This window comes from Emydura macquarii, unplaced genomic scaffold, assembly GCF_026122565.2.
Source record: "Emydura macquarii macquarii isolate MOO-44397 ecotype Brisbane River unplaced genomic scaffold, CSIRO-AGI_Emac_v2 contig_383, whole genome shotgun sequence".
Taxonomy (NCBI): domain Eukaryota; kingdom Metazoa; phylum Chordata; order Testudines; family Chelidae; genus Emydura; species Emydura macquarii.
In genome coordinates this window covers 15,218,277-15,244,498 of record NW_027130520.1, presented here as the reverse complement: position 1 = coordinate 15,244,498, position 26,222 = coordinate 15,218,277, and the positions used below count along the sequence as shown (strand labels likewise).

At 40.7% G+C, this 26,222-nt stretch overlaps 1 protein-coding gene across 3 annotated transcripts in view; it reads left to right on the top strand.

Moving 5' to 3' along the window:
• Nucleotides 1–26,222, top strand: part of CSMD3 (CUB and Sushi multiple domains 3) — a 1,042,296-nt gene that overhangs the window by 162,694 nt on the left and 853,380 nt on the right. For all 3 annotated transcript variants that reach the window (XM_067537409.1, XM_067537408.1, XM_067537407.1), the window contains exon 3: nt 4,649–4,761. In XM_067537409.1, the coding sequence (XP_067393510.1) occupies nt 4,649–4,761 (113 nt within the window). The remainder of the gene's footprint in view (nt 1–4,648; nt 4,762–26,222) is intronic.

Here is a 26,222-nt window from a genome sequence, read left to right as displayed (position 1 = left end):
GGCAAAAGGGGGGGGGAAGCAGCGTTGCATCCTGGGACGATGACACTCATCCCAACAGTCACTGTGGCTAGTTGCACCGTGGGATAGCTACCCACATTGCACTGATTTCTAATTCGAATTAAGGATGGTCAGTGTGAATGCAAGAGACCAGCGCAAACAGTGTAGTGTGTACACTCTGCTGCGATTTCTAAAAAATCGCCTGCTGAAAGTCAAATTAAACAAAGTCGACTTCCCACAGCAGTGTAGACATAGCCTAGGCTTGACAAGCCAGTCAATTGACCAGTCAAATAATGTCAATTAATCAGCCATGGTCAAAATCAGATACTTCAGAAAGAGTGGCCTGAAGTAGGTAGTGGCCTACTTTTTCAACTGCATCATGGTACCATCTGTTAGCAAGCCTACTTAAATGTCTTGGTTACCCACTGTACTACATGCTAATGGCACCTGGTGGGGGGCAAAATGGTGAAATATTTGAAAGTTGAATATTTTGATTTGATTGTATGTATGTATGTATGTATTTCTTTAGTTGAATACCAGGCCATCAATACACAAAATAATTTACAAAGAACATTAAATAAGTTAAAATTCATGCTCCCTCCCCTAGGGAGTTGACAATCTAAACTGACTAGACCAAAAAAAAAAAAATTAAAAAACAACACCTTAAAATTAACTCACAAGACAATGGGAGAGGAAAAGAGGATTCACAGTCACTAAACATCCTCTCTCAACACAAATAAAAAAGGTGCACTACCATTAAGTCTCTCCCTTAACAGACAAAATATCACAGCTATTAACCACCTTGCAATGCCTGAGTCACAAAGCAACAACAAAGCAAACAACCTACATTAAATACCCATGTAAATAAACCCCCCAGCCCTTGTCTCTCAACAAAACGTCTCTTCCAAACACCTCCAAATATATCCATCCAAAAGATATCACCAAAAAGATAATGGAAAGCAAGATGCTTGTAGAGTTGGTCTGCTGGCTAGTTTGCATAAGTGCATCTAAAAATTACTTTTTTCTTTTATATGTTTGTTTATATTTCTGTTTAATTTAGTGTCCTTTGTAACTCTTCAGTCTTGAAAAACATGAACATTACAATAAAAATCTAACATTGCTAAAAAAACAAAGATAATTATTCTCTTTTTTAAAGAACTTTGTGTAATTGTTTTTTGCATTTTTCTAAGTTAAAATAACTCAGGTTTTCGTAATTAGGCATAAGTATCTATCTAATGCAAAGTCTTTCAGCATAAAGCCTTACTATTTTTTACCATTGTTACTGTTCCAATAAATTAGCGCCTTAAAATATTTAACCATTTTTGATATATGACAATACTTTAGCAATGTTTGACTGGTCAATCAGCCAATTATTTTTGAAATGGTTAAATGCCCAACCATAAGTAACATTGCCTCATCACATGATTGTTAGTCCTAACATGACTAAAATTAGTGAGTGTGTCCTTCCTATTTTTTATCTGTTCTAACTATGGATCCAGTCAAGGCAGCTGAAGATTAAAGAGAAAGTGGGGGAAAATTGGATTGATTCTTCATCAAATTATAGTCACAGATGAAGCAGTAATCAAGACATCTCTAATTAAATGCCCTTCAGAATACAAAGTAGCTAGTCACCAGAGAACATTAAAAAATTAACGATAGTATCTAGAGTAGATAGCTCTCAACATCGGTATAATTGGTACACTTTGCAGAACTCATGGAGTAATGCCTTAAGGTTTAAAAAAAAAAATCACATTAGTGATACCAACCTATACTTGTTACACAGTACAGCTTGTGAAAAATAGAGAACGTTCAATAACTTCACACTCTGACCTTTAGTATTCTAGACTTTCCATTAGTTTCAAGTTCCTGCTTGTAAGAATGGAATTACTGATAATGATTAAACTCTACATATTGGACATTTTATGAGCAAGAGTATGACTGAATTTCTATATTAGCAGCAGAAAATGTATTCATTATTGAGACATCATGGTATTTGTACTGTTTTGATCAAGACCAAATTGAAAATGCTATGATGTGATGTTTTTCATACATATTTTTCTTTCAGGAAATGAAATCCACACTATCATTAATAATTCACACATATGCTTTCCTTAAAAATATCAGAATACTTTTTTTCTCACTTTTGTAATGGAAAGAATGTGCAGTAGCTACGTCGTTGTTCAGCAATGTACCTGCTCCTGCTATACATGTCTTTATCGATCCAGCAAGATCATCTGTCCACATTATCTGCTGTTTTCTTCTTTAGTGTTTTTGAAGAAAAATAGTTTAAAATAGGTCTAGTCAGAGAAAAAAGAACCTTCACGTACGTCAGATTTAAGAATGGGTGCAAAATATTGATATACTGCTAGAGTTTAAGAACTTTCAGCGCCCATCATTTGCAATGTGTGTTTATGAAGGGGGTGGTATGATGGGCCAGCCCAATTTGACAATTAGCTGATCTTTGACTACTAGCAGTAAATATACCCAATGGCCTGCAATGGGAAGTTAGATGGGTTGGGTTCTAAGTTACTACAGAGAATTCTTTCTTGGATGTCTGGCTGGTGAGTCTTGTCTACTTGCTCAGGGTTTAGCTGATTGGGGTCAGGAAGGATCTTTTCCCCAGGGCAGATTGGCAGAGGCCCTGGGGTTTTTTTCACCTTCTTCTGTAGTATGGGGCATGGGGCACCTGCTGGTGGATTCTCTGTACCTCGAAGTCTTTAAATCATGATTTGAGGACTTCAGTAACTCAGTCATAGGTAAGGGATCTATTACAGGAGTGGGTGGGTGAGGTTCTGTGGCCTGCGTTGAACAGGAGGTCAGACTAGATTATCTTATTGGTGCCTTCTGACCTTAAAGTTTATGAGTCCATGAGTTTAATTATTAAGTTGGGAGTCAGCTTTGTTTTGGATTTCCTGTGCTACATTTTATATTAAATGCATACATTTTTCCAGAAACAAGATGGACACGTCTATTAGGGTGGAAAAAAAAGGAAAATGACCCCCAGTGAAATGGAAAGAAAATAAAAACTATGTTTAAACAAACATTAATACCGGGGCAGCCATAAAACCACAAAAGCAATGAAATTCTAAGCTAAGGCTTAAAGTAAACTATTAACTTACCATGGTTTTCTGATAAAAAAGTCTGAGCCAAGAAAAATTTTACACTTTTACTTTGAGATCAATAATGTCAAGCTTTGTTAGGTCAATGAATTCTAGAGCTGAGCCCTTCCCCTCTTCCCATATAAATGCCTGGCTGGCAGCTTCCAGACAGCTCCTGCGGGATTCTGGTGCATGCACACTGGTTGACCTTATCTGTTGTGGAAGTGAATTCAGAGGAAGGAATTTTTTCAGGTATCTAGGATCCAACTTATAATGCACTTTAAAAGAATCCATTTCCATATCTGAATTGTACCTGCACCTGTAAGAAATAGATAGCTAGTGCAATCTATGGAGTATTTGCATAACTTGCTCCCCCTGTTCCATCCATTAAGTGGTTAGGCTGAAAACACTGCACCAGGGGAGATGCTGAATGTTTTTTCAAGGGCAGCCCCTTGTGGGGAGTAAAACAGTTTTAGGAAGCCACAAGTACATTGATTAACAGGAAAAGTCAATACCAAAGAGAAATTCTACAGTTGTCACATCAAGCACAGATGAAAACAGACACCTTTAGCCCCTGGAGCCACCTATCTGGAGAAAATGGGGGTCCAACAGTAACCTTAGCATTGCTGACTTAATTGATGAATATCGAGAATTTATCTCAACCACGTCCATCAAATTCTCTAACTAATTCCATCAGCTAGCCAACATCACTTTTGTCTTATGTGATTTGAACCTGGGTGAATTTACTATAGTACAAATCCTTGTCTTAACGAGGCACTTGAAAAGCAAAGATGCTGAAACAGCTGGGTCAGAAGAAATGGAGACAATGTCACTGGAATACTGCTCTGGGTACAGCCTGTTGTGTGTGTATATATTTGGATTTGGCAAAAAAAAAAAAAAAAAAAAAAAAACACAACAGCTAGAAAACCCTGCAAGACAGCCTTCTGAGTGGATGAGTAATTACTCAACACTACGGTCTGGTATATCTCTGTGAATTAAAAAACAAAACCATCTGAGAAATTCTTCCCACAAGTGCTAGGCACTACAGTAGACTTAAGAAAAACACCTCTGTGAGGTTAAGATGCATGGTATAAATCATCCTAACATTCCATGTTTAAATGAGCTGTGATCCCTTCCCTTTCTTTGTGTAAAACTCTGCTACATAAAACTCTGTGTACAAAACACCATCAAACATAAGAGCTCAAATAACTATCTATGAAATACATAATGTAAAAAATATTGGGACAGATCCTTGACTGGTGCAAATCTGGTCTGTTTGTGTAGTTTCTACTGTATTAATGTTCCTATTTATGTACAATCTTCATGAGCTGGCCCACCTCACCTGAGCCAGGCGACATAAATGCCAATAAAATGTTGGACAGCCTCCTTATGAGATTTTAGAAAACCAATTTCACAAATAATATAAACTGTACATTATACTCTTTTATATAGATTGCCTGCCTTATGGTGGAATTTGTAGTGAGCAATAAGTTTGAAACTTTCCAGTTGCATTTTTATAGACAATTAACCATGAGTTATGCTTATATTTTTAGGTTAACAGGATTTCATCTTCCTCCACCTGTGACAAGTACAAAGTCTGTATTTTCACTGCGTTTGTCAAGTGACTTTGCAGTTAGTGCCCATGGGTTTAAAGTATACTATGAAGGTAAGAGCACATGATTAACATTCTTCTTAACAACACGATTTGAAAGCTTTACCTCATCCCTACCTATAACAGGGCTCAAATGTGACATTGCGCTAGTTGAACTGAACCAGATACATTTATTATAAAGTTTAAAATATTTGCTTCTAGTGAAAACTTTCAGTTGTATGGCAAGATCTGTCATAAAAAAATCAAAGATTTTAAATAATCCATAATACATTCTTTATCTTGCCTAAAAACTGATTGATTTCCCATATTGTTTTTCAACGTGTATTGTTGTCTGATAGTTGTGGCATTAACATGGTGGAAAAGAGTTTGAGTACACTTTTAATACTTATAATCTTTAGTGTTTCAAAGTTTGTTAATCCAAAACAATACCAAGTATCAAAGGTTTGCTGATGTTAGCTGAATATTTATTTCAGTGCACTATATACAAGTAAACGTATAGTAACTAAAGGCAAGATTCTGGCACCCAAACAAACATTGAGTACTATCACACTCTGCAAAAAGTCAACTTGAAATCAATTATACACAATGAAAAGAAGTTAGATGTGATTTTTCCCCTCCCCATTTGCTTTCAGTACATGAAGAAGGGTAATTGAGGAGATAAGTTTATTCCAGCATCTAAATGTTTGGTGGGCCCATGGAGTTGAGCCAGAGTTTCTGGTTCTTCTGTTATATAGGAGAGCTGATGGCAAAGTTCTGAGCTGCTCTCAGTGCGGCCGCCACCAAGAGTGCTTATGGGGTCTTCCGTGGGTTTAGTATGTATGTAGGCATCAGCTTGAGTAGGTTAACGTGTCGTCTTCCTGAATCGAAGGACTTATGTGTGTTACATAGGTTCAAAGAGAACTCCTATATAATCAACCTCATCTTTAGCTTGTCTTTGAATAGTATGAATACTCTGGCCATGCTGACAGATGATTTGGTCATCACCTTCTACATATTGTTATTGTGCACTCCTATTTCTGCAAAAAATCTGGTTTATTTCCTCATGAATTCTGAGAGTAATAAATCCTCTGAATTTGTGGCCTCTCTTTATTGGTGCTGACACATAGTTGATCTCACCCCTTTTACTTAGGATGTCTATCAGCTAATCAACAGCTATTAAGTATTGGAGCACTCCCATTTTTTTATGCTCTTTGTTCCTGTGGGGGACCACTTTGATTTAATCTCTCGCAGTTTATGCAGATAGGGTGTAGTTTGGGGAAGCAGTGATTAGGCATACGTCTGAAGGCTGATCTTCTGCACATATATCTTACACAGGCATATAGAAGACCTATGACTGATGCCAAGTGAAGTTACTTGTCTTCAGCCATAGACATTGCTAGGCACTGCTTATCTGAATCCTGCCAGATACTATGCAATTCTACTACTAATTCACACAAATAGTTTTTGCTAAATCATATACTTAAACAAGAAAATGAAAAAATCATGTTATTTGTAAGTTTTCCAGACATGTTTTTTAGTTTTCTGGGGGTTTTTTAGAACATGTCTAATTACCTTGTTTATTCTGCAATCTTTTTCTAGTTCACATACAACAGAAGGATAATTTACTGAACTGAAATTGTAGCTATAGTGTAACTAATTATATTTAGGATGGATTACAGACATTTTTTACTCTATTGTCAATTGTAACAGGTGTTTGGTGCTGATTTTGTCCAGCACTATCTTATCTAGAAATGTGTTAAATTATAAATATTCAAAGTATAATATATAATTTCTTCTTTCATATTTGGAAAATGTATGGTAATTTTTTCTGTTGCTTTGATGTTATACTATTGAAAGATTCCAGCCACTTTCAAAGTTATAAATGGTACTTTCTGTGCTTCTGTAAAGAGTCCAGTATGTATTTCAGAATATTTTTTTTAAGTATGGGGGGTATTCTGTATGGTCGGCTGGTTTTTGGTTGTTTTTTGTAAACACTAGTGCTATTTACAAAGACAATGCAGCATAATCAGTTTACAATAGTTTGACTGAAGTAAATTCTTCCAAATAAGTTTTATGGATAGTATTTGTTTTCCTCTCAAAAAATCCAATTCTGAAAACAAATCCAAACAAAAAACCAACAGCAACAACAAAAATCACAACAAAACCCCAAACATTTCTCATCAGGGAAAAAATCATTCTATCCACATAAAACCAGATTATTTGGGCTCTTAGCAGGTAGAGTGCAGGGAGGTTGGGGAGCACAATTTTACCTTCTCCAATAGTAGGTTTTGTCCCTTTTCTTAGGTTGTATAGGGTACTGGAACCACTGGATCTATATAAACCTGGATGCATGTGGCCCATCCTCAGGTATACAAAGGCCCTGATTCTCCACTATTAACATTAATTGGAGCTTGCTATTGACTTCAGTGTGCTATGGATCAAGCCTAAAGTACACAAGGTTGCACAGTAACCCGTGTGTCTGGTCAGCTGGCAGACTCCTCACATAGCTCCTATCTGATGCTTAAGCAGCACTCAAACTTTCAATGGAACTTGGACTCCTCAGTCATGGAGGAACTTTAGAAAATTTCACCCTGTGTCGGTATAACCACTGTTTCTTTTAATGAACAAAGTAAAAGACTTACAGTAAATGACATTTGGGCCCTGCTTCAGCCAAGCATGTAAGCATGAGCTGAAAGTTAAACAAACACATGCTTTGTTGAATCAGGGCTCAAGTGTTCTACTGTTGCATTGGGGTATCCAAAGAATGAGATGAGACCATGTTGTCTAAAAATTCAAACTTGTAATGCAGCCAGGGCCATCGCTCCCCTAGACCTGGTGATAGGCAGCACTATCCCCCACAAGAACACTTATTTTGATTACTATTTCCCTAGCCTGTCTCACAAACCACACTCACCTGCAACCCAGGTAATGGAAGAGGGGATGACTATTGGACTACATTCATTTGATGCCTCACTCCTTGGCATGAGAAACTATATTTATTTAAATGAGATTCCATACCAGTAGAATCTCCAGTACTTCAGTCCTGCTCTCTGTGAACACACACAACCCTGTAATTAAGATTTTTTAAACGGTGTGCCTCTATCTAGGGTTCTAAGTCCATATTTAGACACATGATGTGGCCCAGTTTTCAAAGATGCCGAGCCCCCAGCAGCTCCTATTGACCTTTCACACAGCTGTAGGGTGTTCAGTGCCTCTGAAAATCAGGCGTCTTATTTAGGTGTCTGAATATGCAGTTAAAATCTGAAACCTAAGATTTAAAAAAAGTAGTGGCGCATCACTGAAAACATGAAATAAAGGTAGAGATTGGTAGCTTGCCAGGAAGGGGATCTGAGTATTATTGAATTATATATCTAAATGAATATTTGTTTGGAAGAGTAAGTTGCTGAATGGGTTATGTTAAGCTTTATTCAGCCTTTTTCTCTGTGAATTACAGTTCTCATTCCATTTTTTTAAAAACAAAATGGAGAAGAAAGAATTTACCTCTCATAAACAATGATCAATTCTGCAATAATTTTTCATTGACACATTTCCAAACATATTCTCACACGTATAGATGCATGACGATACGTAAAGCAAGGTTGAGCAATAACTAAACATTTATGGTTCAACTGAGACATGACTAGAAACTCCAGAGTAGCTGACAATCTAACTCAGTGGTTCTCAACCTTTCCCGAATACTGTACCCTCCTCAGGAGTCTGATTTGTCTTGCGTACCCTCAAGTTTCACCTCACTTAAAAACTACTCGCTTATAAAATCAGACATAAAAATACAAGTCTCACAGCACACTATTACTGAAAAATTGCTTACTTTCTCATATTTACCACATAATTATAAAATAAATCAATTGAAATATTGTACTTACATTTCAGTGTATGGTATATAGAGCTGTATAAACAAGTCACTTTCTGTATGAATTTTAGTTTGTACTGACTTCGCTAGTGTTTTTTATGTAGCCTGTTGTAAAACTAGGCAAATATCTGAATTAGTTGATGGAATCCCTGGAAAACATCTGGGTATCCCTAGGGGTACACATACCCCTGGTAGAGAACCTCTGATCTAAGTGAGCTATGAATCTGCTATGGACTTATTTGAGAGTGATCTATAGGTATTGTATTAATTTGTCTGTTCCCTTTTTGAGACTAAACAGAGGAAAGGAATGATGTAGAATAACAAGCACAGCACTGAAGCAAGATTTAGCCAACATATTTCATTGAACAATCCATTTCTATTTGTTTTATTTTGATTTTTAAGAATAATACAAAATATATCAATAGACTACTTAATTTCAGTTAAGTGTGCTATCAGTTAAAACATCACTAATTGGCCCAAAATCATAGAAAAAATAACATCCTGGCCAATAAGCACATCAAACTCCACACTACAGCTGGGTGAACTTCTTCAGATGGATAGTTTATTTGTTGAAAAAATGCAGTTTTACATTAACCAAAACTTTTCACAAATTCGAGTAAAATTAGGCAAATAGTGGCCAAAAATAATAGAAGAAAAATATAAAATATTCAAAAATGTACAAATGTTCATTCTGACTTTGAGTTTAAAATTTAAAAAATTAGCTATCTTTACCTATGTTTAATTATAAATCAGGGGAGAAAATACCTTAAAATTAAATTAAATGTTTTGTTTTGGGTTGAGCAAAACTTTTTATTAAATCTGATTTTTTTTTTCCAGTTTTTCATTTTGACAAAAAAAACCCAAAAACTTCCATTTCAGATCAACCCAAAACAACCATTTTTCTGGGTTTTATCCCCCCCCCCCCTCCAGTTTGGATGCTGAACAAAAAAACCACAATTGCTTGCTCAGCTCTATTTTCCCAACCTCCGATTAGCAGATGGAATTGGTGATGAAACACATTTAGAATCAGAGAATATGCAGCTTGATCACTGATTTTGCTGGAGTGGAAGAATATGAGTTTGTCATCCAGGCACTGAGATGTAGAAGGAAGATGACAATCTGAGTCTAGTGAAAGGACCACTGCTGTTGTATGTTCAGGCTGTCTGTGAACAAGTTGTTTCTCAGTTCTGTCTTTGCCATACTTCCATTGTTCATACACTTGGATAAGATCAATTTTTCCACCATTTGAGAGAGCACATTTTTGTAGGATAGACAAAATAACGAAAAGGAAAGGACTATATATAAAATAATATTCAAATCTGTAAATGAGACAAACTGAAAAGCGTTACTCAAAAGAGGAGGATCCAAAAAAATCTGACAGTTGGCTCACGTAAATTAAGTACAAGAAAGATTGAATCATGAGCATTGCCAACAACAAGTTACCAGGGCTGGATTTACAACTTGCGTGCCCCTAGGCGCATCTTCAGCGCCCCCTGCCTACAGCTGACCTTTGTGTTTTCTGCGTGGGTGGGGGGGTGATGGGAGAGAGAGGAGCTGGCTGGCAGCTCTGTGTGGGCGGGTTGTTTGTGTGTCGGGGGAGCAGGGCTGGGGCAACCACTTTACCCAACTCTGAGCGGGGGAAATATGCTCACCCCTGGGCTCCAGCTTCCGGCCTGGCCAGTGGGCAGGACCTCACACAGAAGAGGAGGAGCAGCGGGTGAGGCCAGAGTTCCAGCATTTGTGTGAGGCCCCCGAATTAGTTGGGGTTCCTGGGCATGGACCCCGTTGGCTCGTGCAGTCATCCGCCACTATTTTGTCACTCCTAGAACACCGGCATTTGCTTAGTGTGCCTAACTAGAAATCTGGTGCTGAAAATTATTGCTCCTTTTTTCATCCTTGAATGCTGGCTTAGTTGCACTGGCTGGTGTGCTGTGGTGGCGGCATCAAGAGTCAATTGTTTCTGTGCCCACCTGCATTGGGAAAGGAGTATGTAAGTCCTTCTTCCTCAACATCTGGTCCCAACATCTGGATAATCATGCAGGTGGGGCGGGGATGGGTAGAGGACAAATTCGTAAACCTTAAATTCTCAGAATGAGCATTTAGTCTAAGCCACAATCTATCCTTCTCAGCCACTTTTATATTAATCTTGCTGAGATTAGTTTATTTTTGGAATAAAACAAAATCCACTTGGATTCATGTTTCTATTTTCTGTTATCTTGTGATACATTATGTAGCTTATTCACTGCGTGCATGCAAGAGAGGGATACACCTGCTAAGAAAGAAATAGAGATAGCAGCTTGTAGCACACAGCAGGGACCTCAGTGAGGCTAGTTACGTTTGAATAGCATGTTCTTTTGCTTTTTCTGGACCATTTTAGAGCTATAAAGCAGGTAAGTAGTCCGGTTATGGTTGCTGTCTTCATTAATGAACATGCACCAAATAGGGTTTTAGGGATAAAAAGTGCAGTATCTGAACAAGGTTGGTAGGGGAGGTCAAGGAAACAGTCAGGCCATTTTCATACACATGTATGGAACCCATTGGTTAATATAGATTACTAAATATTGCATAAATATTCTTATGTAATATATTCATGTAAGAGAGACAAGTAGGAAAGTCCCATTTGTATTTTCTCTATAGGAATTGTTACTCATGGTAAATGCATGCCACACACCATGTTTTGCAGTCTCATTAATCTGGAAACCCTGAAATGGAAAAGGTGCAGAAAAAGGATGTTGAGATAGTATTCTACAGAATTTTAGGGTTTCTGAAGAGAGTTTGTAGACCTTTTATAACACTGTTCTGAGTTCATCAATTGATTTGTTTTGTATTGTAATTTTTCTTGGACACTGAAAATAAAAGAACAATTTTAGTGTATGAATTAGAATTCAAGTTGTAGAAATCTAATAATTATGCTGAAAGATTCTGGAGAGGGAATTGAGAGCCATGGAAAAAAATTCAAGGGTTATCTTAGAATTTCTTGATAATGAGTACTGGGGAAAAAAGCAGACATCTGAATTACCAAAACATGGATTCCAGTTAGTGGCTATCATGCACTTTTTGCAGCATAGTTATGAAGAATCTGTAGCTGATGTCATGAATTACTGCAGGATGTAAATCAAACAATATTGGTATAATTAAAATGTGTCAGGATATCAGTGCTAAATATAATTTTGGCAGTTGGCAGACAAGTAGAATGTGTGAACAAATGGGAATGAACTATTTTTAGGTTGCCTACATATCAGAATTCAGAAATGTAGCTAAAGATGAAATACAAGCCTTGACTACAGCAAGATATATTAGCAAGACCATGCTAACAGCATCACTACTAAAGTTTGTCAAAGGTTAGAGGATTATTACAGGAAGTAAATAATACTGTAAGAACATAGTCTGATAAGTCAAAGGGGTCTCTACATAAGGGTCCACCCAATCACTTGATTATAGGATAGGGCCTGTGGTGATGTCAGCCCAGATGGCGACAAAAAGGGTATACTATTTGTGAGCTGGGAAGTGTTAAAGGCCCCTCCCCCTGGGGGGAGGAGTCACTGGACCCAGGACACAACTGATTGCGTGGGACAAAGAATGAAAAAAGAAGCAGGTGTGGGGGTCATAGGCTCAAACAGAAGGAACCAGAATGGGACACCGAGCAGAGAACCCCAGACAGTATCCACTACTCCCGGAAGGTGTCAAGGGAGCTGGCGGACACTGCCCAGAGGAACTCTGGTCAGATGCATGAGTGGACAGAGGGATGGAAGTAGGCTCCACAGTCGCAGAGCACCCCCCCCGAGCCAACCTCCTTTCTCTGGTCTTGTAGATGTCCATTTTGGCCAAGGCTAGGAGGAGGTTGATGAGGAGGTCCCGTGATTTTGTGGGGCCACAGATGGGATGTGAGTATAAAAACAAGTGTGGGGAGAAATGCAGCCAGAACAGGGGCTGCAGCCTGGCACACTTGAGATGTGTGTGTGTCAGGATCTCTCTCATGCCGCAAAAAGGGCAGGTATCAGTGCAAAGGGTGAATCGTGCCAAGAGCATGCCTGTGCTCACGGCTCCATGAAGGAGCTGCCAACTAATGTACCGGCGGGCCGTGCGGTCAAGGTGGAGTAAAGACTCCGCAGGTGGCAACAGATCTTGCCACTTGGTGTCAGGATGGGACACAAGGGCGAGGAAGTGAAGGCTGTGGAGCATGAGCATGTAGAGCTGGTTCCTTGGCGTGGTCCAAAAGAGGACCAGCTGCAGGTCGTGCAGCCTGCTTAGTGTATGGGGAGAGGGATGCTGGGGGGGCTGGTGGGGCAAGGGCTCGATGGAAAGCGCCAGAGGGCTGGGACTGGGGGGGCGGGGAGCACCCTCTCGCAAAACCCACTCGAGGTAGACCCAAGCAGCGGGGGGTAAGGCTGCCTTCATCTCCTGGAGTACATGCTGGGGGGTTCGAAGGGTGGAGAGCCCCATGCACCGAGCCAGCGCCTGGAGATCCACCCAGTCCCCCTGGTCATAGTGCAAGAGATCTCCGATCTTGGTGATTCCTGCCAGGACCAACCTCCATTGCACCGAGGGGGACTCCACCACCTGCACACAGAGTTGGGGGTTGTGTAGCAGGGGCTTTGCAAGGAGATCCTCCCCCTCGGTGACTGCAAGGGGCCTGAAGCCTGATACCAGCCCCCAGGTCCGGAAGAGGTTTTGGTAGAAGACCGGAATCTCAGAGAGGTCTCTCAGAAGACCTCTCGGATGGAGATAAAAGAACTGCCGGTCATATCGGAGCCCTCAGAGGCGGTGGAGGAAGGTGTGCGCCAGGTGGCTTCATGCCGGACTACATGCACTATAAAGGAGCCTCTGCAGAGCCTGGAGACGGAAAGTGTGAACCTGGCTGTGGATACAGCACAGGTCCTGCCCTCCCTTCTCCAGGGGAAGACTCAGGATCCCTGAAGAGACCCAGTGCAGGCCTGGCCAAAAGAATTCCATAACTGTCTTCTGGAGATGGGCCAGGAAGCTCGGGGTTAGGACCAGGGTGTTGAGCTGGTGCCAGAGCATGGACACGACTAACTGGTTGATCACCAGTGCCCTTCCCCGGAAAGAGAGGCACCGGAGCAATCCTGTCCATCTCCGCAGCCGCGCAGACATCCTGCCCTCCAAATCTTGCTGGTTCTCTGCCACAGAGGGATGGGTGGCAGAAAGGTGAATGCCCATATAGAGCAGAGGACCCACGCTCCACCAGATGGCTTGAAGCGCGGGTGGGAGGGAGCTTATCTGCCACCCGGACCCTACCATCAGGCCAGAGCCCTTGACCCAGTTGACCCAGGTGGAGGAGGCTGCCGAGTAGATGGCCAGGCAAGCCTCCAGCCACGCCAGGTCACCCGCGTCCTGGACCGCGAGGAGCACGTCGTCGACTTACGCTGACAGGACCAGCCTCAGCTCTGGCTCACGGAGCACCAATCCCATCAGCCTCCAGCGGAGGAGACGGAGGAAGGGCTCGATGGCCAGAGTGTACAGCTGGTCCGACAGTGGACAGCCTTGGCGCACTCCTCACCCAAAGCTGACCAGTTTGGTTAGGGTCCAGTTGAGCTTGATCAGGCACTCTGCGGAGGCATACAGCACCCGGAGAAAACCCATGAAGTGGGGCCTGAAGCCAAACACGTGCAGGGTGCCCAGGAGGTAAACATGGTCCATCCTGTCGAACGCCTTCTCCTGGTCCTGGGACAAGAGGGCGAATGACAGGCCATCCCTACACCCAAGCTCCAGAAGGTCCCAGACCAGATAGAGATCATTGAAGATGGTGCGGCCTGGGATGGTGTAGGTCTGGTCGGGATGGACCACGTCCTGCAGCACGGACCCCAGCCGCAGCGAGAGGGCCTTAGCCACAATTTTATAGTCCATGCCGAGGAGTGAGATGGGACGCCAGTTCTGAAGGTCCCTCTTCTTGGGCAGCATGGCTCACCTGCATGAGAGGGGGAGCACTTCGCTGCCCTCGGACTTTGCCCAGATGGTGGCAAGTCCAGGCTAAGAATGTCCCAGAATGCGCGGTAGAACTCTGCGGTCAGCCCGTCCATGCCTTGGGATTTGTTTGTGGGCATGAGGCAGAGGGGCCCCGAAAACCCAGCCAGAGTGAGAGATAGCTCCAGCCAATCCCGGTCACCTGCGCCGACCATGGGAAGTTCATTCCAGAGCACCCTGCAGGCGGTGGCTTCAGTCAGAACTGGGGAGAAGAGGCTAGCGTAGAAGACTCGGGCCCTTCCATGCATCTCCGCCGGATTCATGAGGGAGGCGCCATCCTCCGCCAGAAGGCAGTTGATGTGCTTCCGGGCCCCCCTTCTTTTCTCCAGGGTGTAGAAGAAGCAGGAGCTGCGATCCATCTCCCAAAGGAGACGGATGCAGGATCGAACAAAGGCACCCTGAGCCTGAAGGTATTCCAGGGCCCAGAGCTCCTCCCGCTTCTCTCGGCACATTCCACAGAGGGATGGATCCTCGGGGCCGGTGTGAGTATGGGGAGGCCAAACCAGCTGGGGGTGGTGGTACAGGGACGATGCACTCACCAGCCCTGGTTGGAACACTGGCTCCTCTAGTTGCACGGGGGGCAAGTGCTAAACCAATGGAGGGGAGTGCAGTGTGCGTGGGGTCAACAAAAACAGGGGGGGGTCAATTAAAGGAGGGCCATGAGCACTGCTGGGGCAGGAGCACGGGGGCTGGGGGGCCAGGGCAGGTGGGAAGCAGCAGGAAGGGTGGGTATGGGGCTGAAGCAGGGCTGGGAAGGCTCAGGCCAAACCCCTGAAGCCAGCCTGGGCAGGGAACAAACCAACACAGGGGCTGAGGCGGGGCAAATAAACCGACCAGAAGGAAGGCCAAAGCAATGAGAGTGGAGCAAACAAACAGACAAACAAATCAAGTAACAAACCACAGGGGAAGGCATCAAAGGAAGGAAAGGGGCCAGTTGGCAGGGCAGTATTGGGAAGGGGGAGGCAGAGAAGGGGAAGGGCAGGGGTGCCCCTAAGCATGGGGGGAAAGTGGGGCAGCAGCAGCAGTGGGAGGGAGCAGTTGGCAAGGAAAGGCCCTTCTGCAGGTGGTGGTGATAGCCACAGAGGTGGTGGAGGGGTTACTCACTCACTGGCCACGGGGTAAGCAGGCAGGCAGGCAGGCAGGTAGGCTGACTGGCAGGGTCCCCAAGCACTAGCAGGGCCCACAAATACCGGTGGCGGTGGCAGCGGCAGCAGCCCTCCAAAAGGGAAGACCAGGGCCTAGATGTGAGCCCTAGATTGCTAAAGGCCCTTTTCCCTGCAGGCTGAGGAGAAGTTACTTCAGGTCAATTAAGAGCTGGACCCAATTAAGAGCTACTCCAGGTGTACTTAAACCCTACCTCCCCTATAGGGAAGGGGGAACAAAGGAGAAGCCAGAAGGTTTGTGGTGGCGAGACTCTTCCAAACTAGGAGATAGTGCTTCTCTGTAGCTAGAGAAGCAGAGAGATGCAAAACTCTAGCCCCAGCCTGGAGGAAGGACTGGTGTCTCTGATCCTCCTGGGTTTTACCACTACCTCTACAGCCCCGAGAAGGAGCCATAGAAATGTACCTCCCTGGGTCATACACATGGACTGAGACTACCCACCCTTCCCCTGTGGGGTTGCAGGACACCCCACAGGCATGAAATAAGGCATGCACCAAGTACTCTGTGAGAGAGGTACTGAGGAGAAGAGAGAAAAGACTTGTCCAGGTTGGATCAGATTTACCACAAGCCCTGCTGCCAAAGAAGACTGTTGCCAATAAGTGAGACCAAGGGGGGTTGCTATACCACAGGCCTTAAAATCCATTTTAGAGTATGAGCTATATCCTGAAGGCTATAAATAATTTTTATTTAGATCTTGCTACAACAATAGGCTGGGTGGCTTGGAGGTAATTGAAGTCTATGGAAGTTTTGAGAAAGTGCTTTGTAAAAACTGAATTGATGTGATGCTCATTGCTTAATATTGCTGGATAAGAAGCGGTGGAGTTTTGCTTTCTGTTCAGATAGTAAACAGTAATGAAACTATAACATCTTAAATTATATTTGCAGATAAATCATAGGGTTCCAGAAAGCTCTTCACTGGAGATTCAAACTGTTCAAAACAAAACCCACTTAATGTGCAAGCTCAGCTCCCTCCTCCTTCTGCAGATCAAATTGAAAAATCCAGATTCTTTTTGAGATCTGCTCCCTTTGCATCTGTCAAGGAAGCAGAAAACAAAGGGGTTGGAAATGGTCTGCAAAATAACCATTAGCTTCAATGCAAGGTGAATTTTTATCACCTGTGTTATGCAGGTCAGTCTAGATGATTTAAAGGTGCGTTTTCACTTTAAAAATTATTAATTATGAAAAGAAAATTTCCCTGGTGTAAGTGTGCCAATGTGAGACCCTTATTCTGCCATCCCCAAACTCTTGGTGTAGGGAATTGGAGGATGCTGGTCTGGGGCAAGCAGGAAGAAGCATAGCAAGCTTCAACTCTACTGTATCTATTCACTACTGGCAAAAGGTCCATTAAGGATACTCTGTAGTTCTATACTCCTGTGAAATCACCATGAAGGGGAAATGCATAGGCTCATCTGCAGCTGTATTACTTTGGTACATAAAACAGAATTCACAAAACTATGAAAGTAATATGCAAAGTATAGGAAGTGGGGAAAAATAAATAGTTAAGCAAGAAATCAAGCCATTCTGAATTCTCATACTCTGGCATAAATCTGTTAACTTCACAGCAGTAAATAGAATTACAATTTTTATGCTATTTATAAGTGATACCAGAAATTTGCTGTGCCTTTGACAGTATTACTGATACTGCAGGATCAATTCAGACAAAAGGAGAACATAAAGCCCTCCATTTAAAGGCTCTGAAATAACTAAAATGCTTTTCCCAGTATAAGTATATTAATTACAAAACAATTTTCTAGTTAAAATATACTGGTGCTTACCACCTATGATACATTCATAATAAATCTGTGGCAAAGATTGTTCTAAAGAGATAATTACAATTTCCCAAGTAGAGCCTTGTCTGATAATTTTTGACATTAATTCAAGATAAGACAAAATAATAATGATTGGGAAAATATTTCCTCTCCCAACCCATCCATTTAGGATGAGCATGTATCCCTGAAACCCAGGTTTGCCCTTGTTTACAAGGCCTGCCCTCGTATCCCAAAAACTAAGTGTATTCTCATGGTTATTGTAATCGCTGCAGGCTGGCACCCATGGGAATATTAGAGAGCTGAGCTGGTGAAGCTAAAACAATGGCTCAAGCCTCCACAAAGCCATACTTGTGGCTCGGAGAAATTGAAATACAGCCTTCCTGGTCACCTTTGCAGTGGTTCTTTCCCCACTCTCTCTCAAGCACTCAGAAGACTTTGAAAACATAGAACTATCTTTTATTTGGTGGAAAAGGAGAAAAAACAAACAAACAGAAGCATGATAACGTGTATATATACACAGACAATAAAATGAGCAAAGCTGAATCAGTGCACCGGGACTTAGGTTGGCCAGCCCCATGGTGTCAGATATTCATTGTCTGGCTAGTTGAGGTCCAGAACTGTCAGATAATCCCCAGCCACCTAAAACCCCACTCACAGGTCCAATTAAATTCAGTGTGGGTCAAGAAAAACTATCAGAAGATGGCTGTCATCACCCTGTCTGCTCCTGCCTAGAGAAGTCAGCATCATCAAGGAGCACTCCCGTGTGCAGCTACCTGGTCCAATTCTGTGATATCATCTTGCAAAATTGTCAGATGGGTGATTGGCACCAGATTCTGAGTACCTGGGTTAGTCTAGCCTAGATGTGATGTGCATCTGGTTGGGCCACTTCCTATTGGGGTGATGTTGTCAGCTTTGCACCCTCCATCACTGGTCCAGTTATGCCTCACTGCAAAATCAGCTCTGGGTCACTTACAGTCCAGTCAGACTCTGCATCCTGCTGAGCTAAGCCAGCTGCATTTGCTTTATTGCAGTGTAGACCTATCCATAGCATAGGTCTACTCTGCAATAAAAATCATCAGCGCCAAGTCTCAAAGCCCAGGTCAATTGACTCGGGTTCACGGGGCTAAGACTGCAGTGTAGAAAATCGCAGTGTAGAAATTCGGGCTCGGGCTAGAGCCTGAGCTCTGAAACCCCAGGAAAGGGGGCGTGGGTCTCAGAGGCTGAGCTCCAGGCCAAGCCATAATGTCTACATTACTATTTTTAGCTCCACATGCCCAACTCAATTAACCTGGGCTCTGATATGTGGTGCCACAGACACCACAGGATATGTCTACACAAGCGGTGGCAGTGAGCCTCCCAGCCCAGGTTGACAGGCATTGGCTTGTTGGGTTTGCACTAGTACTCTAAAAATAGCTGGGTAAACTGTGCTTTGAAGTTGCAGCTTGGGCTGGCACTCATACCCTGAAGCCATCCCCTTCCCTAGGCTTCAGAGCCCTTGCTACACTCGAACTGCAACTTCAAATTACTGTCTACCTAGCTGTTCTCCGAGAGCTAGCATGAGCCCTGTAAGCCCAAGTCTGTCAGCCCGGGCTGGAAGGCTTGCTGTTGCAGGCTGTGTAGATATACCTTAAGATGGAGTCTTCTACCATCTGTTATTCCCAAACCAGAGTCCACTACTTGTAAAGTCCACTTACTCCAAGGCATATCTTGCACCGTTCTTATGCCTTTCATGAGTACAGTCACAGTAACAACCTATTATCATTTATACAACGGTGACATAGCCAGACAACAAAACATAGCATGTGGAGCTATAGGTAAGCAACATTATGATTCATGGAAATGAGGCTGGCTAGCTCTGGTTTTCCTGCTATAGAGGGAGAGGAGAGTTCCATCCCTCTAAGATATCTATTTTTAGGGCTTACAATATCACCACATTTCTCTCTCTATTATAATTTTTTATTTATATTGTAATAACACCTGAAGGCCAAATTGGGATCAGAGGATCTTTGCAGTTGACATTATAAATGTACAGTAAGACAGAGTCCCTTCACCAAAGAGCTTACAATCTAATTTAAAAGCGAATACGTGAAAACTTGGGCTAAACCAATAATGAAAGGGGAGCAATTTTATGTTTTCATTTGCAAATATAAAGAATGAATCTGCAGAAAAAAATCCAATGTACACATACATGTTTTTAATGATTGCTTCACTTCAACATTTCTAATTTCTATCATAAACAAAGCTTTGATTTTAATTTAATTGTTGTAGAGATGAGTATTACATTTTCTCTGATGACTCTCCCCAAATTATTAAGCAATAAATAAACCAATAAAAATTATATTTGTTTGATTAAGGGGCCACTTACATGTGCATAATCATATTCCAGACATAAGGATGGAGATGGTAGTTTCATTTGTTTAAGAACCATACCAAAATTTATTATCCTTAAAAGTTAGCAAAACAATCAGCACACTAGCAATTCTTCCTAATTTAAATAAAAATTTAATTACTACAAGAAAAAATGTATTTTTTCCTGTACTGAAAGAGAACTATTTAATTTTCAATCTCGTGTTTAATTCATTTATTTCAGAATAATGTTGTTAAATATGGCGTATTTGTCAACCTATGGTACTGTAATTTATCATTTTGATATGATTCCTACATTGAAATGCAACTGAGACAAGGATTAATTTGAAATCTTAATTATCTGTCAGCGTTATTTTAGTTTTCTTCACATACTAATGTAATCCATTAACAGACACTGTAAAGTCTTAAAAGAAAGGTCTTGCAATATTTCTTACACTACAAGTTTTTTGTGAAGTTTGAATTTGTAAATTACAGGACTGTCATATCATTAAGATAAGCCTAACGTCCTGAGAAACAGAAAATCTTAAGAACCTCTAACTTGAGTCATGTTTTGATACGTCTAGTTAAATAGTAATAACTGCAATCAAAATGCTTTTCTCTAAGAAGTAATATATTCCTCATTTAAAATAATAGAAACTTCATTGCAACTATAACTTGTAAATAGTTGTTCATGCATTTATTAGCTAAACTACAGCTCACTGATATTTTGAGGCCCTGTTCCCAGTAATAAGAATTGGGAATCTTTGGAAATCTGTCAGATTGTTAAAACTAAATCATTCTTAGGCCACAGTCCTGGACGAACCCTTGCACCTTCACAGAGCCCCGTTGACTTCAGTGTGACTCCAGCTTCACTAAAGTAGGTTCAGAACCTTAGTCTTCTATAAATAACACTGAAATACACAAATTTACATGAATAGGTTCAACACCATGGCCAAGATTTTCATAACTGGATTCCTAGAGTTCGGCACCAAATCCATAGTTAGGCACCCAAATAAGTGGCCATATTTTCAAAGGGCTGAGCATCTAGAAATTTCCCTTAACTTCAATAGAAGCTGTTGCATCCTCAGCATATTTGAAAATTAATAAGACCGCTTGTTTAGATCTCTAACTTCAGATACCCAGTTGTGAAAATTATTGACATTATATATAAATTAAATGTGAGGTAATAATGCATAGATAGATCATTTTCCAGTGGGGAAAAATAAGAAAGAAAGATGGGGGAAACACCAAAATATAGAGGATGCAAAGAAAGCAAAAATTTTTATTATGATTCCCTTAGTCAAAACATTGAAAAAAATCTATTTACCAATTTTTTGTTTAATTTTATTTGTTTAATTTTTTTGTGTGGAAAATACTTACTGTTCTTTTTTTTTTTTTTTTTTAACTAGTGCTACTCAAGAGCCAGTGTCCAATGATGTCATTGGAACAAATTTCACTGAATTGTGAATTTATTTAGAGAAGACAGTTGGGATCCTAGGAATGGATGGACAAAAGTAGATGCCCTGTGGAAGGTCTTTGCACCATCCTTAAGAATAGGATGACCAGTAGAGACTAGAAGCAAACATATCCTTAAGTAAAGGCTGGTGTCATGGCTGGAGGAGCCATTCCTCTCCTTAGGTAAATTTGTCTTTCCATTCATTGATTGACTTATAGGGAAGAAAATACTGTTCATTTGTACTGTTGGCACCAGGCCACTAAAATTTAATGGACACTAATTTACATGTTCCATCTAAAAAAATTAATTTACGTAAGCTGCTTATCTGAGATCCACACCATGGATCTAGCAGGAGGAGTTGCCTAAAATATTGATCTAATTTCAAATCCTTTCTTTATATATTTCTACATTTAAAAATAAAATAAAAACCAAGACTCAATTTAAAAAAAATAAATTAGGTTAGTCCTTCAAATGAACCATAGTAAATTGCTGATGAAGTATTTTGAAAAATAGTCTGAAAGAAGTAGAGGTATATAAGTTTCAAAAACTGCTGCTACATTTTAGTTTCCTGAATTGAATGACACTTGATTCATCACAAAGCTCTCAACAAGTTAGTGCAAAATTTTGATGCACATATTACAAATAGAATTAGTTGAATTTTATTTACAAAAAAAAGAGTAATTTTGCATGATTTCATCCTCCGCCCAAAAAATTAGCAGCGCTAAGTGCAATATGATGAGTAGAATGAATAGTGGTGTAAGCTGTCTATTTTTATACATTAGAACTTGAAATATTATTCCAATTTCCCCATGTGCATCTGCCTTTCATATGTGCATTTTGTGCACATGCAACATCTGAACTTTCCTAGCACAAATAATGGCCAAAAAACCCTTTGTGGTTCAAATATGGCAGTATTCAATGAAAGCTACATTTGTATGTTAATTCAGCTGTATTATTATAATATGCAGAGTGTGCTTTGTTGATTGGTTATGTAGTCATTCTCTCAGTGAACCAAAGCAGACATGCTCACAGCGTGAACTGATATTTGTGAATATTTGCAGTGAATTTTGTGCTGATGAGCTGCAGACCAACAATTACTAATTGAGGAAATTTAGAAATAATTTAAAATAGTAAGCATCTAAGCATTTTGGCCCAGATACTTAGAGGTGTTTAGACTCCTAACTCCCAAATGGGAGCTCCTTAATACCTCTGAGAATCCGGGCCTTTGTTACCTTATCGGAGACTATTATGAACAGAATGGGGGGGAGGGGAAAGGTAAATGTTGTCCATTTATATTATCTGAATTATACCTTCAACTCTTGTCAAGAAATAATCCCTGCAAACCTTTTGTGAAGATAATATAGGTCAGATCTTCAGCTGGTGTACATTGATGCAGTTCCATTTGCTTCAGGTGAGCTATGCAAATGAATACCAGCTGTGAATTTGGTCCATAATGTTGAATAATAGGGCAAAAAATGAACAGAGAGCCTTAGTTGCAAGTGTGTGGGTATTTTATAATTCCAAATAACACATAAACCATTATTAAATCAAAAGGAATTAGATTGGTGAAAATACTTTTAAATAATTTGAGTTTCTTTCTCAGTCTTAATCAGAAAAGGTTATTGCTTTGTGTGGCTTAGACAATTCAACATACATGGCTCTGTTTTAGTGGATTCTAATAGCTCTGGGCAATTAGTCATACTTTAAGCTGTGTTATGCTTACTTCTCTGTCTGAGGTTTTCTGACACAACATGGTGATGCAAATTGCATGAGAGTTCACACAGGCAGCTATGGCAATAATGGATTTTATGTTCTCTTATAATAGGCTTCAGAATAATGTATTTGAGTATAAACCCAATTTGCACTAATATGATGCATGCAACCATGTCTGAAATTGTACTGTCAAGAACTTGTGTTTAGCAGTATACCTCTCTTCCGAAGGATGCTAAACACCCTCCATGCTGCGGTTTCCCTCTGCCCTATTCCAAAATGTGATATCTGCAGTGAGTAAGGGGGGAGGGGGGATAAACTTTGTCCAAAAAATAACTCTGATTCTTCCAGACCTAAAATAGAAAATACAATTAACTAGGATACATCATTATGCATATATTATACAGGGTTTATAAAGATGAAAGCAAACACTGGCATCCCAGTAATTTCATTTCTTTTTAAAATAAATTTAGTGTCATGAAAAGGGCCTGGATGGACAGATCTGGAAACTGAAATTTTCTGTCTCAACTGATATTGCATAGGTGGAGGTAATGCAAACATTCCCTACGCTGTTCTGCCAATGTGCCTCTAACCTGAGCAGGAAGGTGCACCTTTCGGGCCTAAGGGAGATTTCCGTCTGTACCATTTAATTCCTAGTCTCTCATCAGAGACCACCAACAAAGAGGCAATGAATGCCATTTCTGGAGGTGTTTCTTTTTTTTCTGATGTAGACACATGTCCATTGAGAAATGTTCTGAGAGATATGATAGCTCTTGGTCACTACGGAATGCGTCTGGGTCAAAATTATTGGCGTAAAGGTGAAAGACTGTGTATCTCATTCCCAACTCCATAAGCCACCCGGTCCCGCTAAATTACTAGTTGTTAGTAAATGGAAATGACAAAGGTAGGATGTGTCCAGGCAAATACTAATGTAAAATGACAATATGCTATGTTATCTTTAATTACAGTAGTAACACTGGTTAATGTTACATATGTCAAGAAATTGCCTATTGGAAACAATAAGAGCATGTTATACTGAGCCTTAAATGTTTCATATGAAGCATATTATACATCTTCCCACTGTTCTGTAGCCTGTCATTGAAAGATTTACATTCTATTGCAAACTGCTATATTGACTAGGTGACATGAGATTCTAACACTATTTACTTTAAGACTTCTCTGAAGGTGTACTTTGTATTAGCTGCTTGTAATTGCATTCTGATCAGAGAGAGATTTGCATTGTTGTGACAAACATTAAAATGTTTAAAAACCTCCATATTTCAGAGCCTTCTTTCACTAATGACATATACTTATTAATTTTAGAATATCTGTTGCCTTGCTAATTGCTTAATTAATAAAATCAAATAGATAATAGAAACCAACAAAACAATCTGCAAATAGTTAATCAAATAAACATACATTATATGGTGGACTGAAGCTTCCTAAGAGTTTGTCTCTGCTGCACCATCAAAAGGAACTAAGACAAGTGGGGTCAACTGTGAGGGAAACTGTATAAACACAGATCAAAAGGACAAGGAATTGGCAGAGAGTGAAGGTGAAGGTTTAGCTAGGAAATAATAGAGTTGAGCAAGTAGATGGAACAAATCGAGAGGTTAAAGGTAGAAACCTCAGCTTCAGCCACTCAAAAGGAGGACAACATGTCGGTAGGAATGAGTGAATTTATCTTTCTTTGAAAAAGCCTGTGGAATCTTATGTGGAGAAGGAAAGATGAGGGGGCATTCAATGCTAACGAAAGGTAGTAAAGGAGCTGCTGAGATTATGATTATGGTCATGAGAAAAAATGGAGAAATTTGTTTCTATTTGGCGAGCAATATAGTTGAACTTGGGAGAACAAGATTGTAGTGGAATCTTGTTACAGAACTTTCCCAGAGGCAATCAGCAAAGGAGTCAAGGAGTAAAAGAAATCAACAAATTGGACTGGAAAAAAATATTGAATCAAGCAGAGGAGAGAACATGGAGGAATGGTCTGAGAACAGCAGAGAAGTCATTGACATCATTGGACTGAAGGTTACAGAGAGGTCAAGTGAACAGATGAGAGTTGGTGTGCAGGAAGGTTATGATGAATGACATGAGGTGGAGGTAGGGTTAGTGAAGACAAAAGCAAGTGGTTAGTCTCAGCCATTTTGACTAGTGGAAGTGTTTCAAGATTCAAGATCAAAGGTGAGGGCAAGGAGGCTGGTGACTGAGGATGAGGCTGAGAGATTGAGATGGGAAAGGGGGGAATCAATTAGAGAGGAAGGTGGGCAAGGAGAAACTGTGAAATGGTAAAAAAACAACTACATGGAGTGGTGCAGAGAAGAGGAGCTAAATTAAATGTTTGTAGGATGAAAGTGGGAAAGACAACATTGCAGCTGTTTACCCTGGAGGTAAGGGATCCTATTTCTTCTTTAATAATGTAGAGTACACAAGTAAACAAAACATAGGAACAGCCATACTGGACAAGTGGTCCATTTAGTCCAGTATCCTGTCTTCCAACATTGGCTATTGCCAAGTGTTTCAGAGGGAATGAACAGAACAGGCAAACATCAAGTGATCCATCCTCTGTCATCCACTCCCATCTTCTGGCAAACAGAGGCTAGGGACACTTAGAGGATGATGGTGTATCCCTGACCATCCTTGCTAATAGCCATTGATGGACATATCCTCCATGAACTTATCTTGGTTTTTTTTGTTTTTGTTTTTGTTTTTAAACTCTTTTGTGGGTTTGGCCTTCACAACATCTCCTAGCAATGAGTTCCGCTGGTTGTCTGTGTGGTGTAGGAAGAAGTACTTCCTGTTGTTTGTTTTAAACCTGCTGTCTGTTAATTTCTTTGGGCACCCCATGGGTTCTTGTGTTATGTGAACATTTCCTTGTTCACTTTCTCCACACTGGTCAAGATTTTATAGACTGCTATCATATCTCCCCTTAGTTGTCTCTTTTTCCAAGTTGAAAAGTCCCAGTCTTTTTAATTTCTCCTCATATGGAAGCTGTTTCAATGCTTCTAATCACTTTTGTTGCCCTTCTCTGTCCTTTTTCCAATTCTAATATATCTTTTCTGAGAGAGGGTGACCGGATCTGCACCACTGCATTCAAGATGTCAGCAAACTCTGGATTTATATAGAGAAATTATGATATTTTCTGTCATTATCCATCACTTTCCTGGTGGTTCCTAATATTCTATTAGCTTTTTCGACTGCCACTACACATTGAGCAGATGTTTTCAGAAAACTATCCATGATG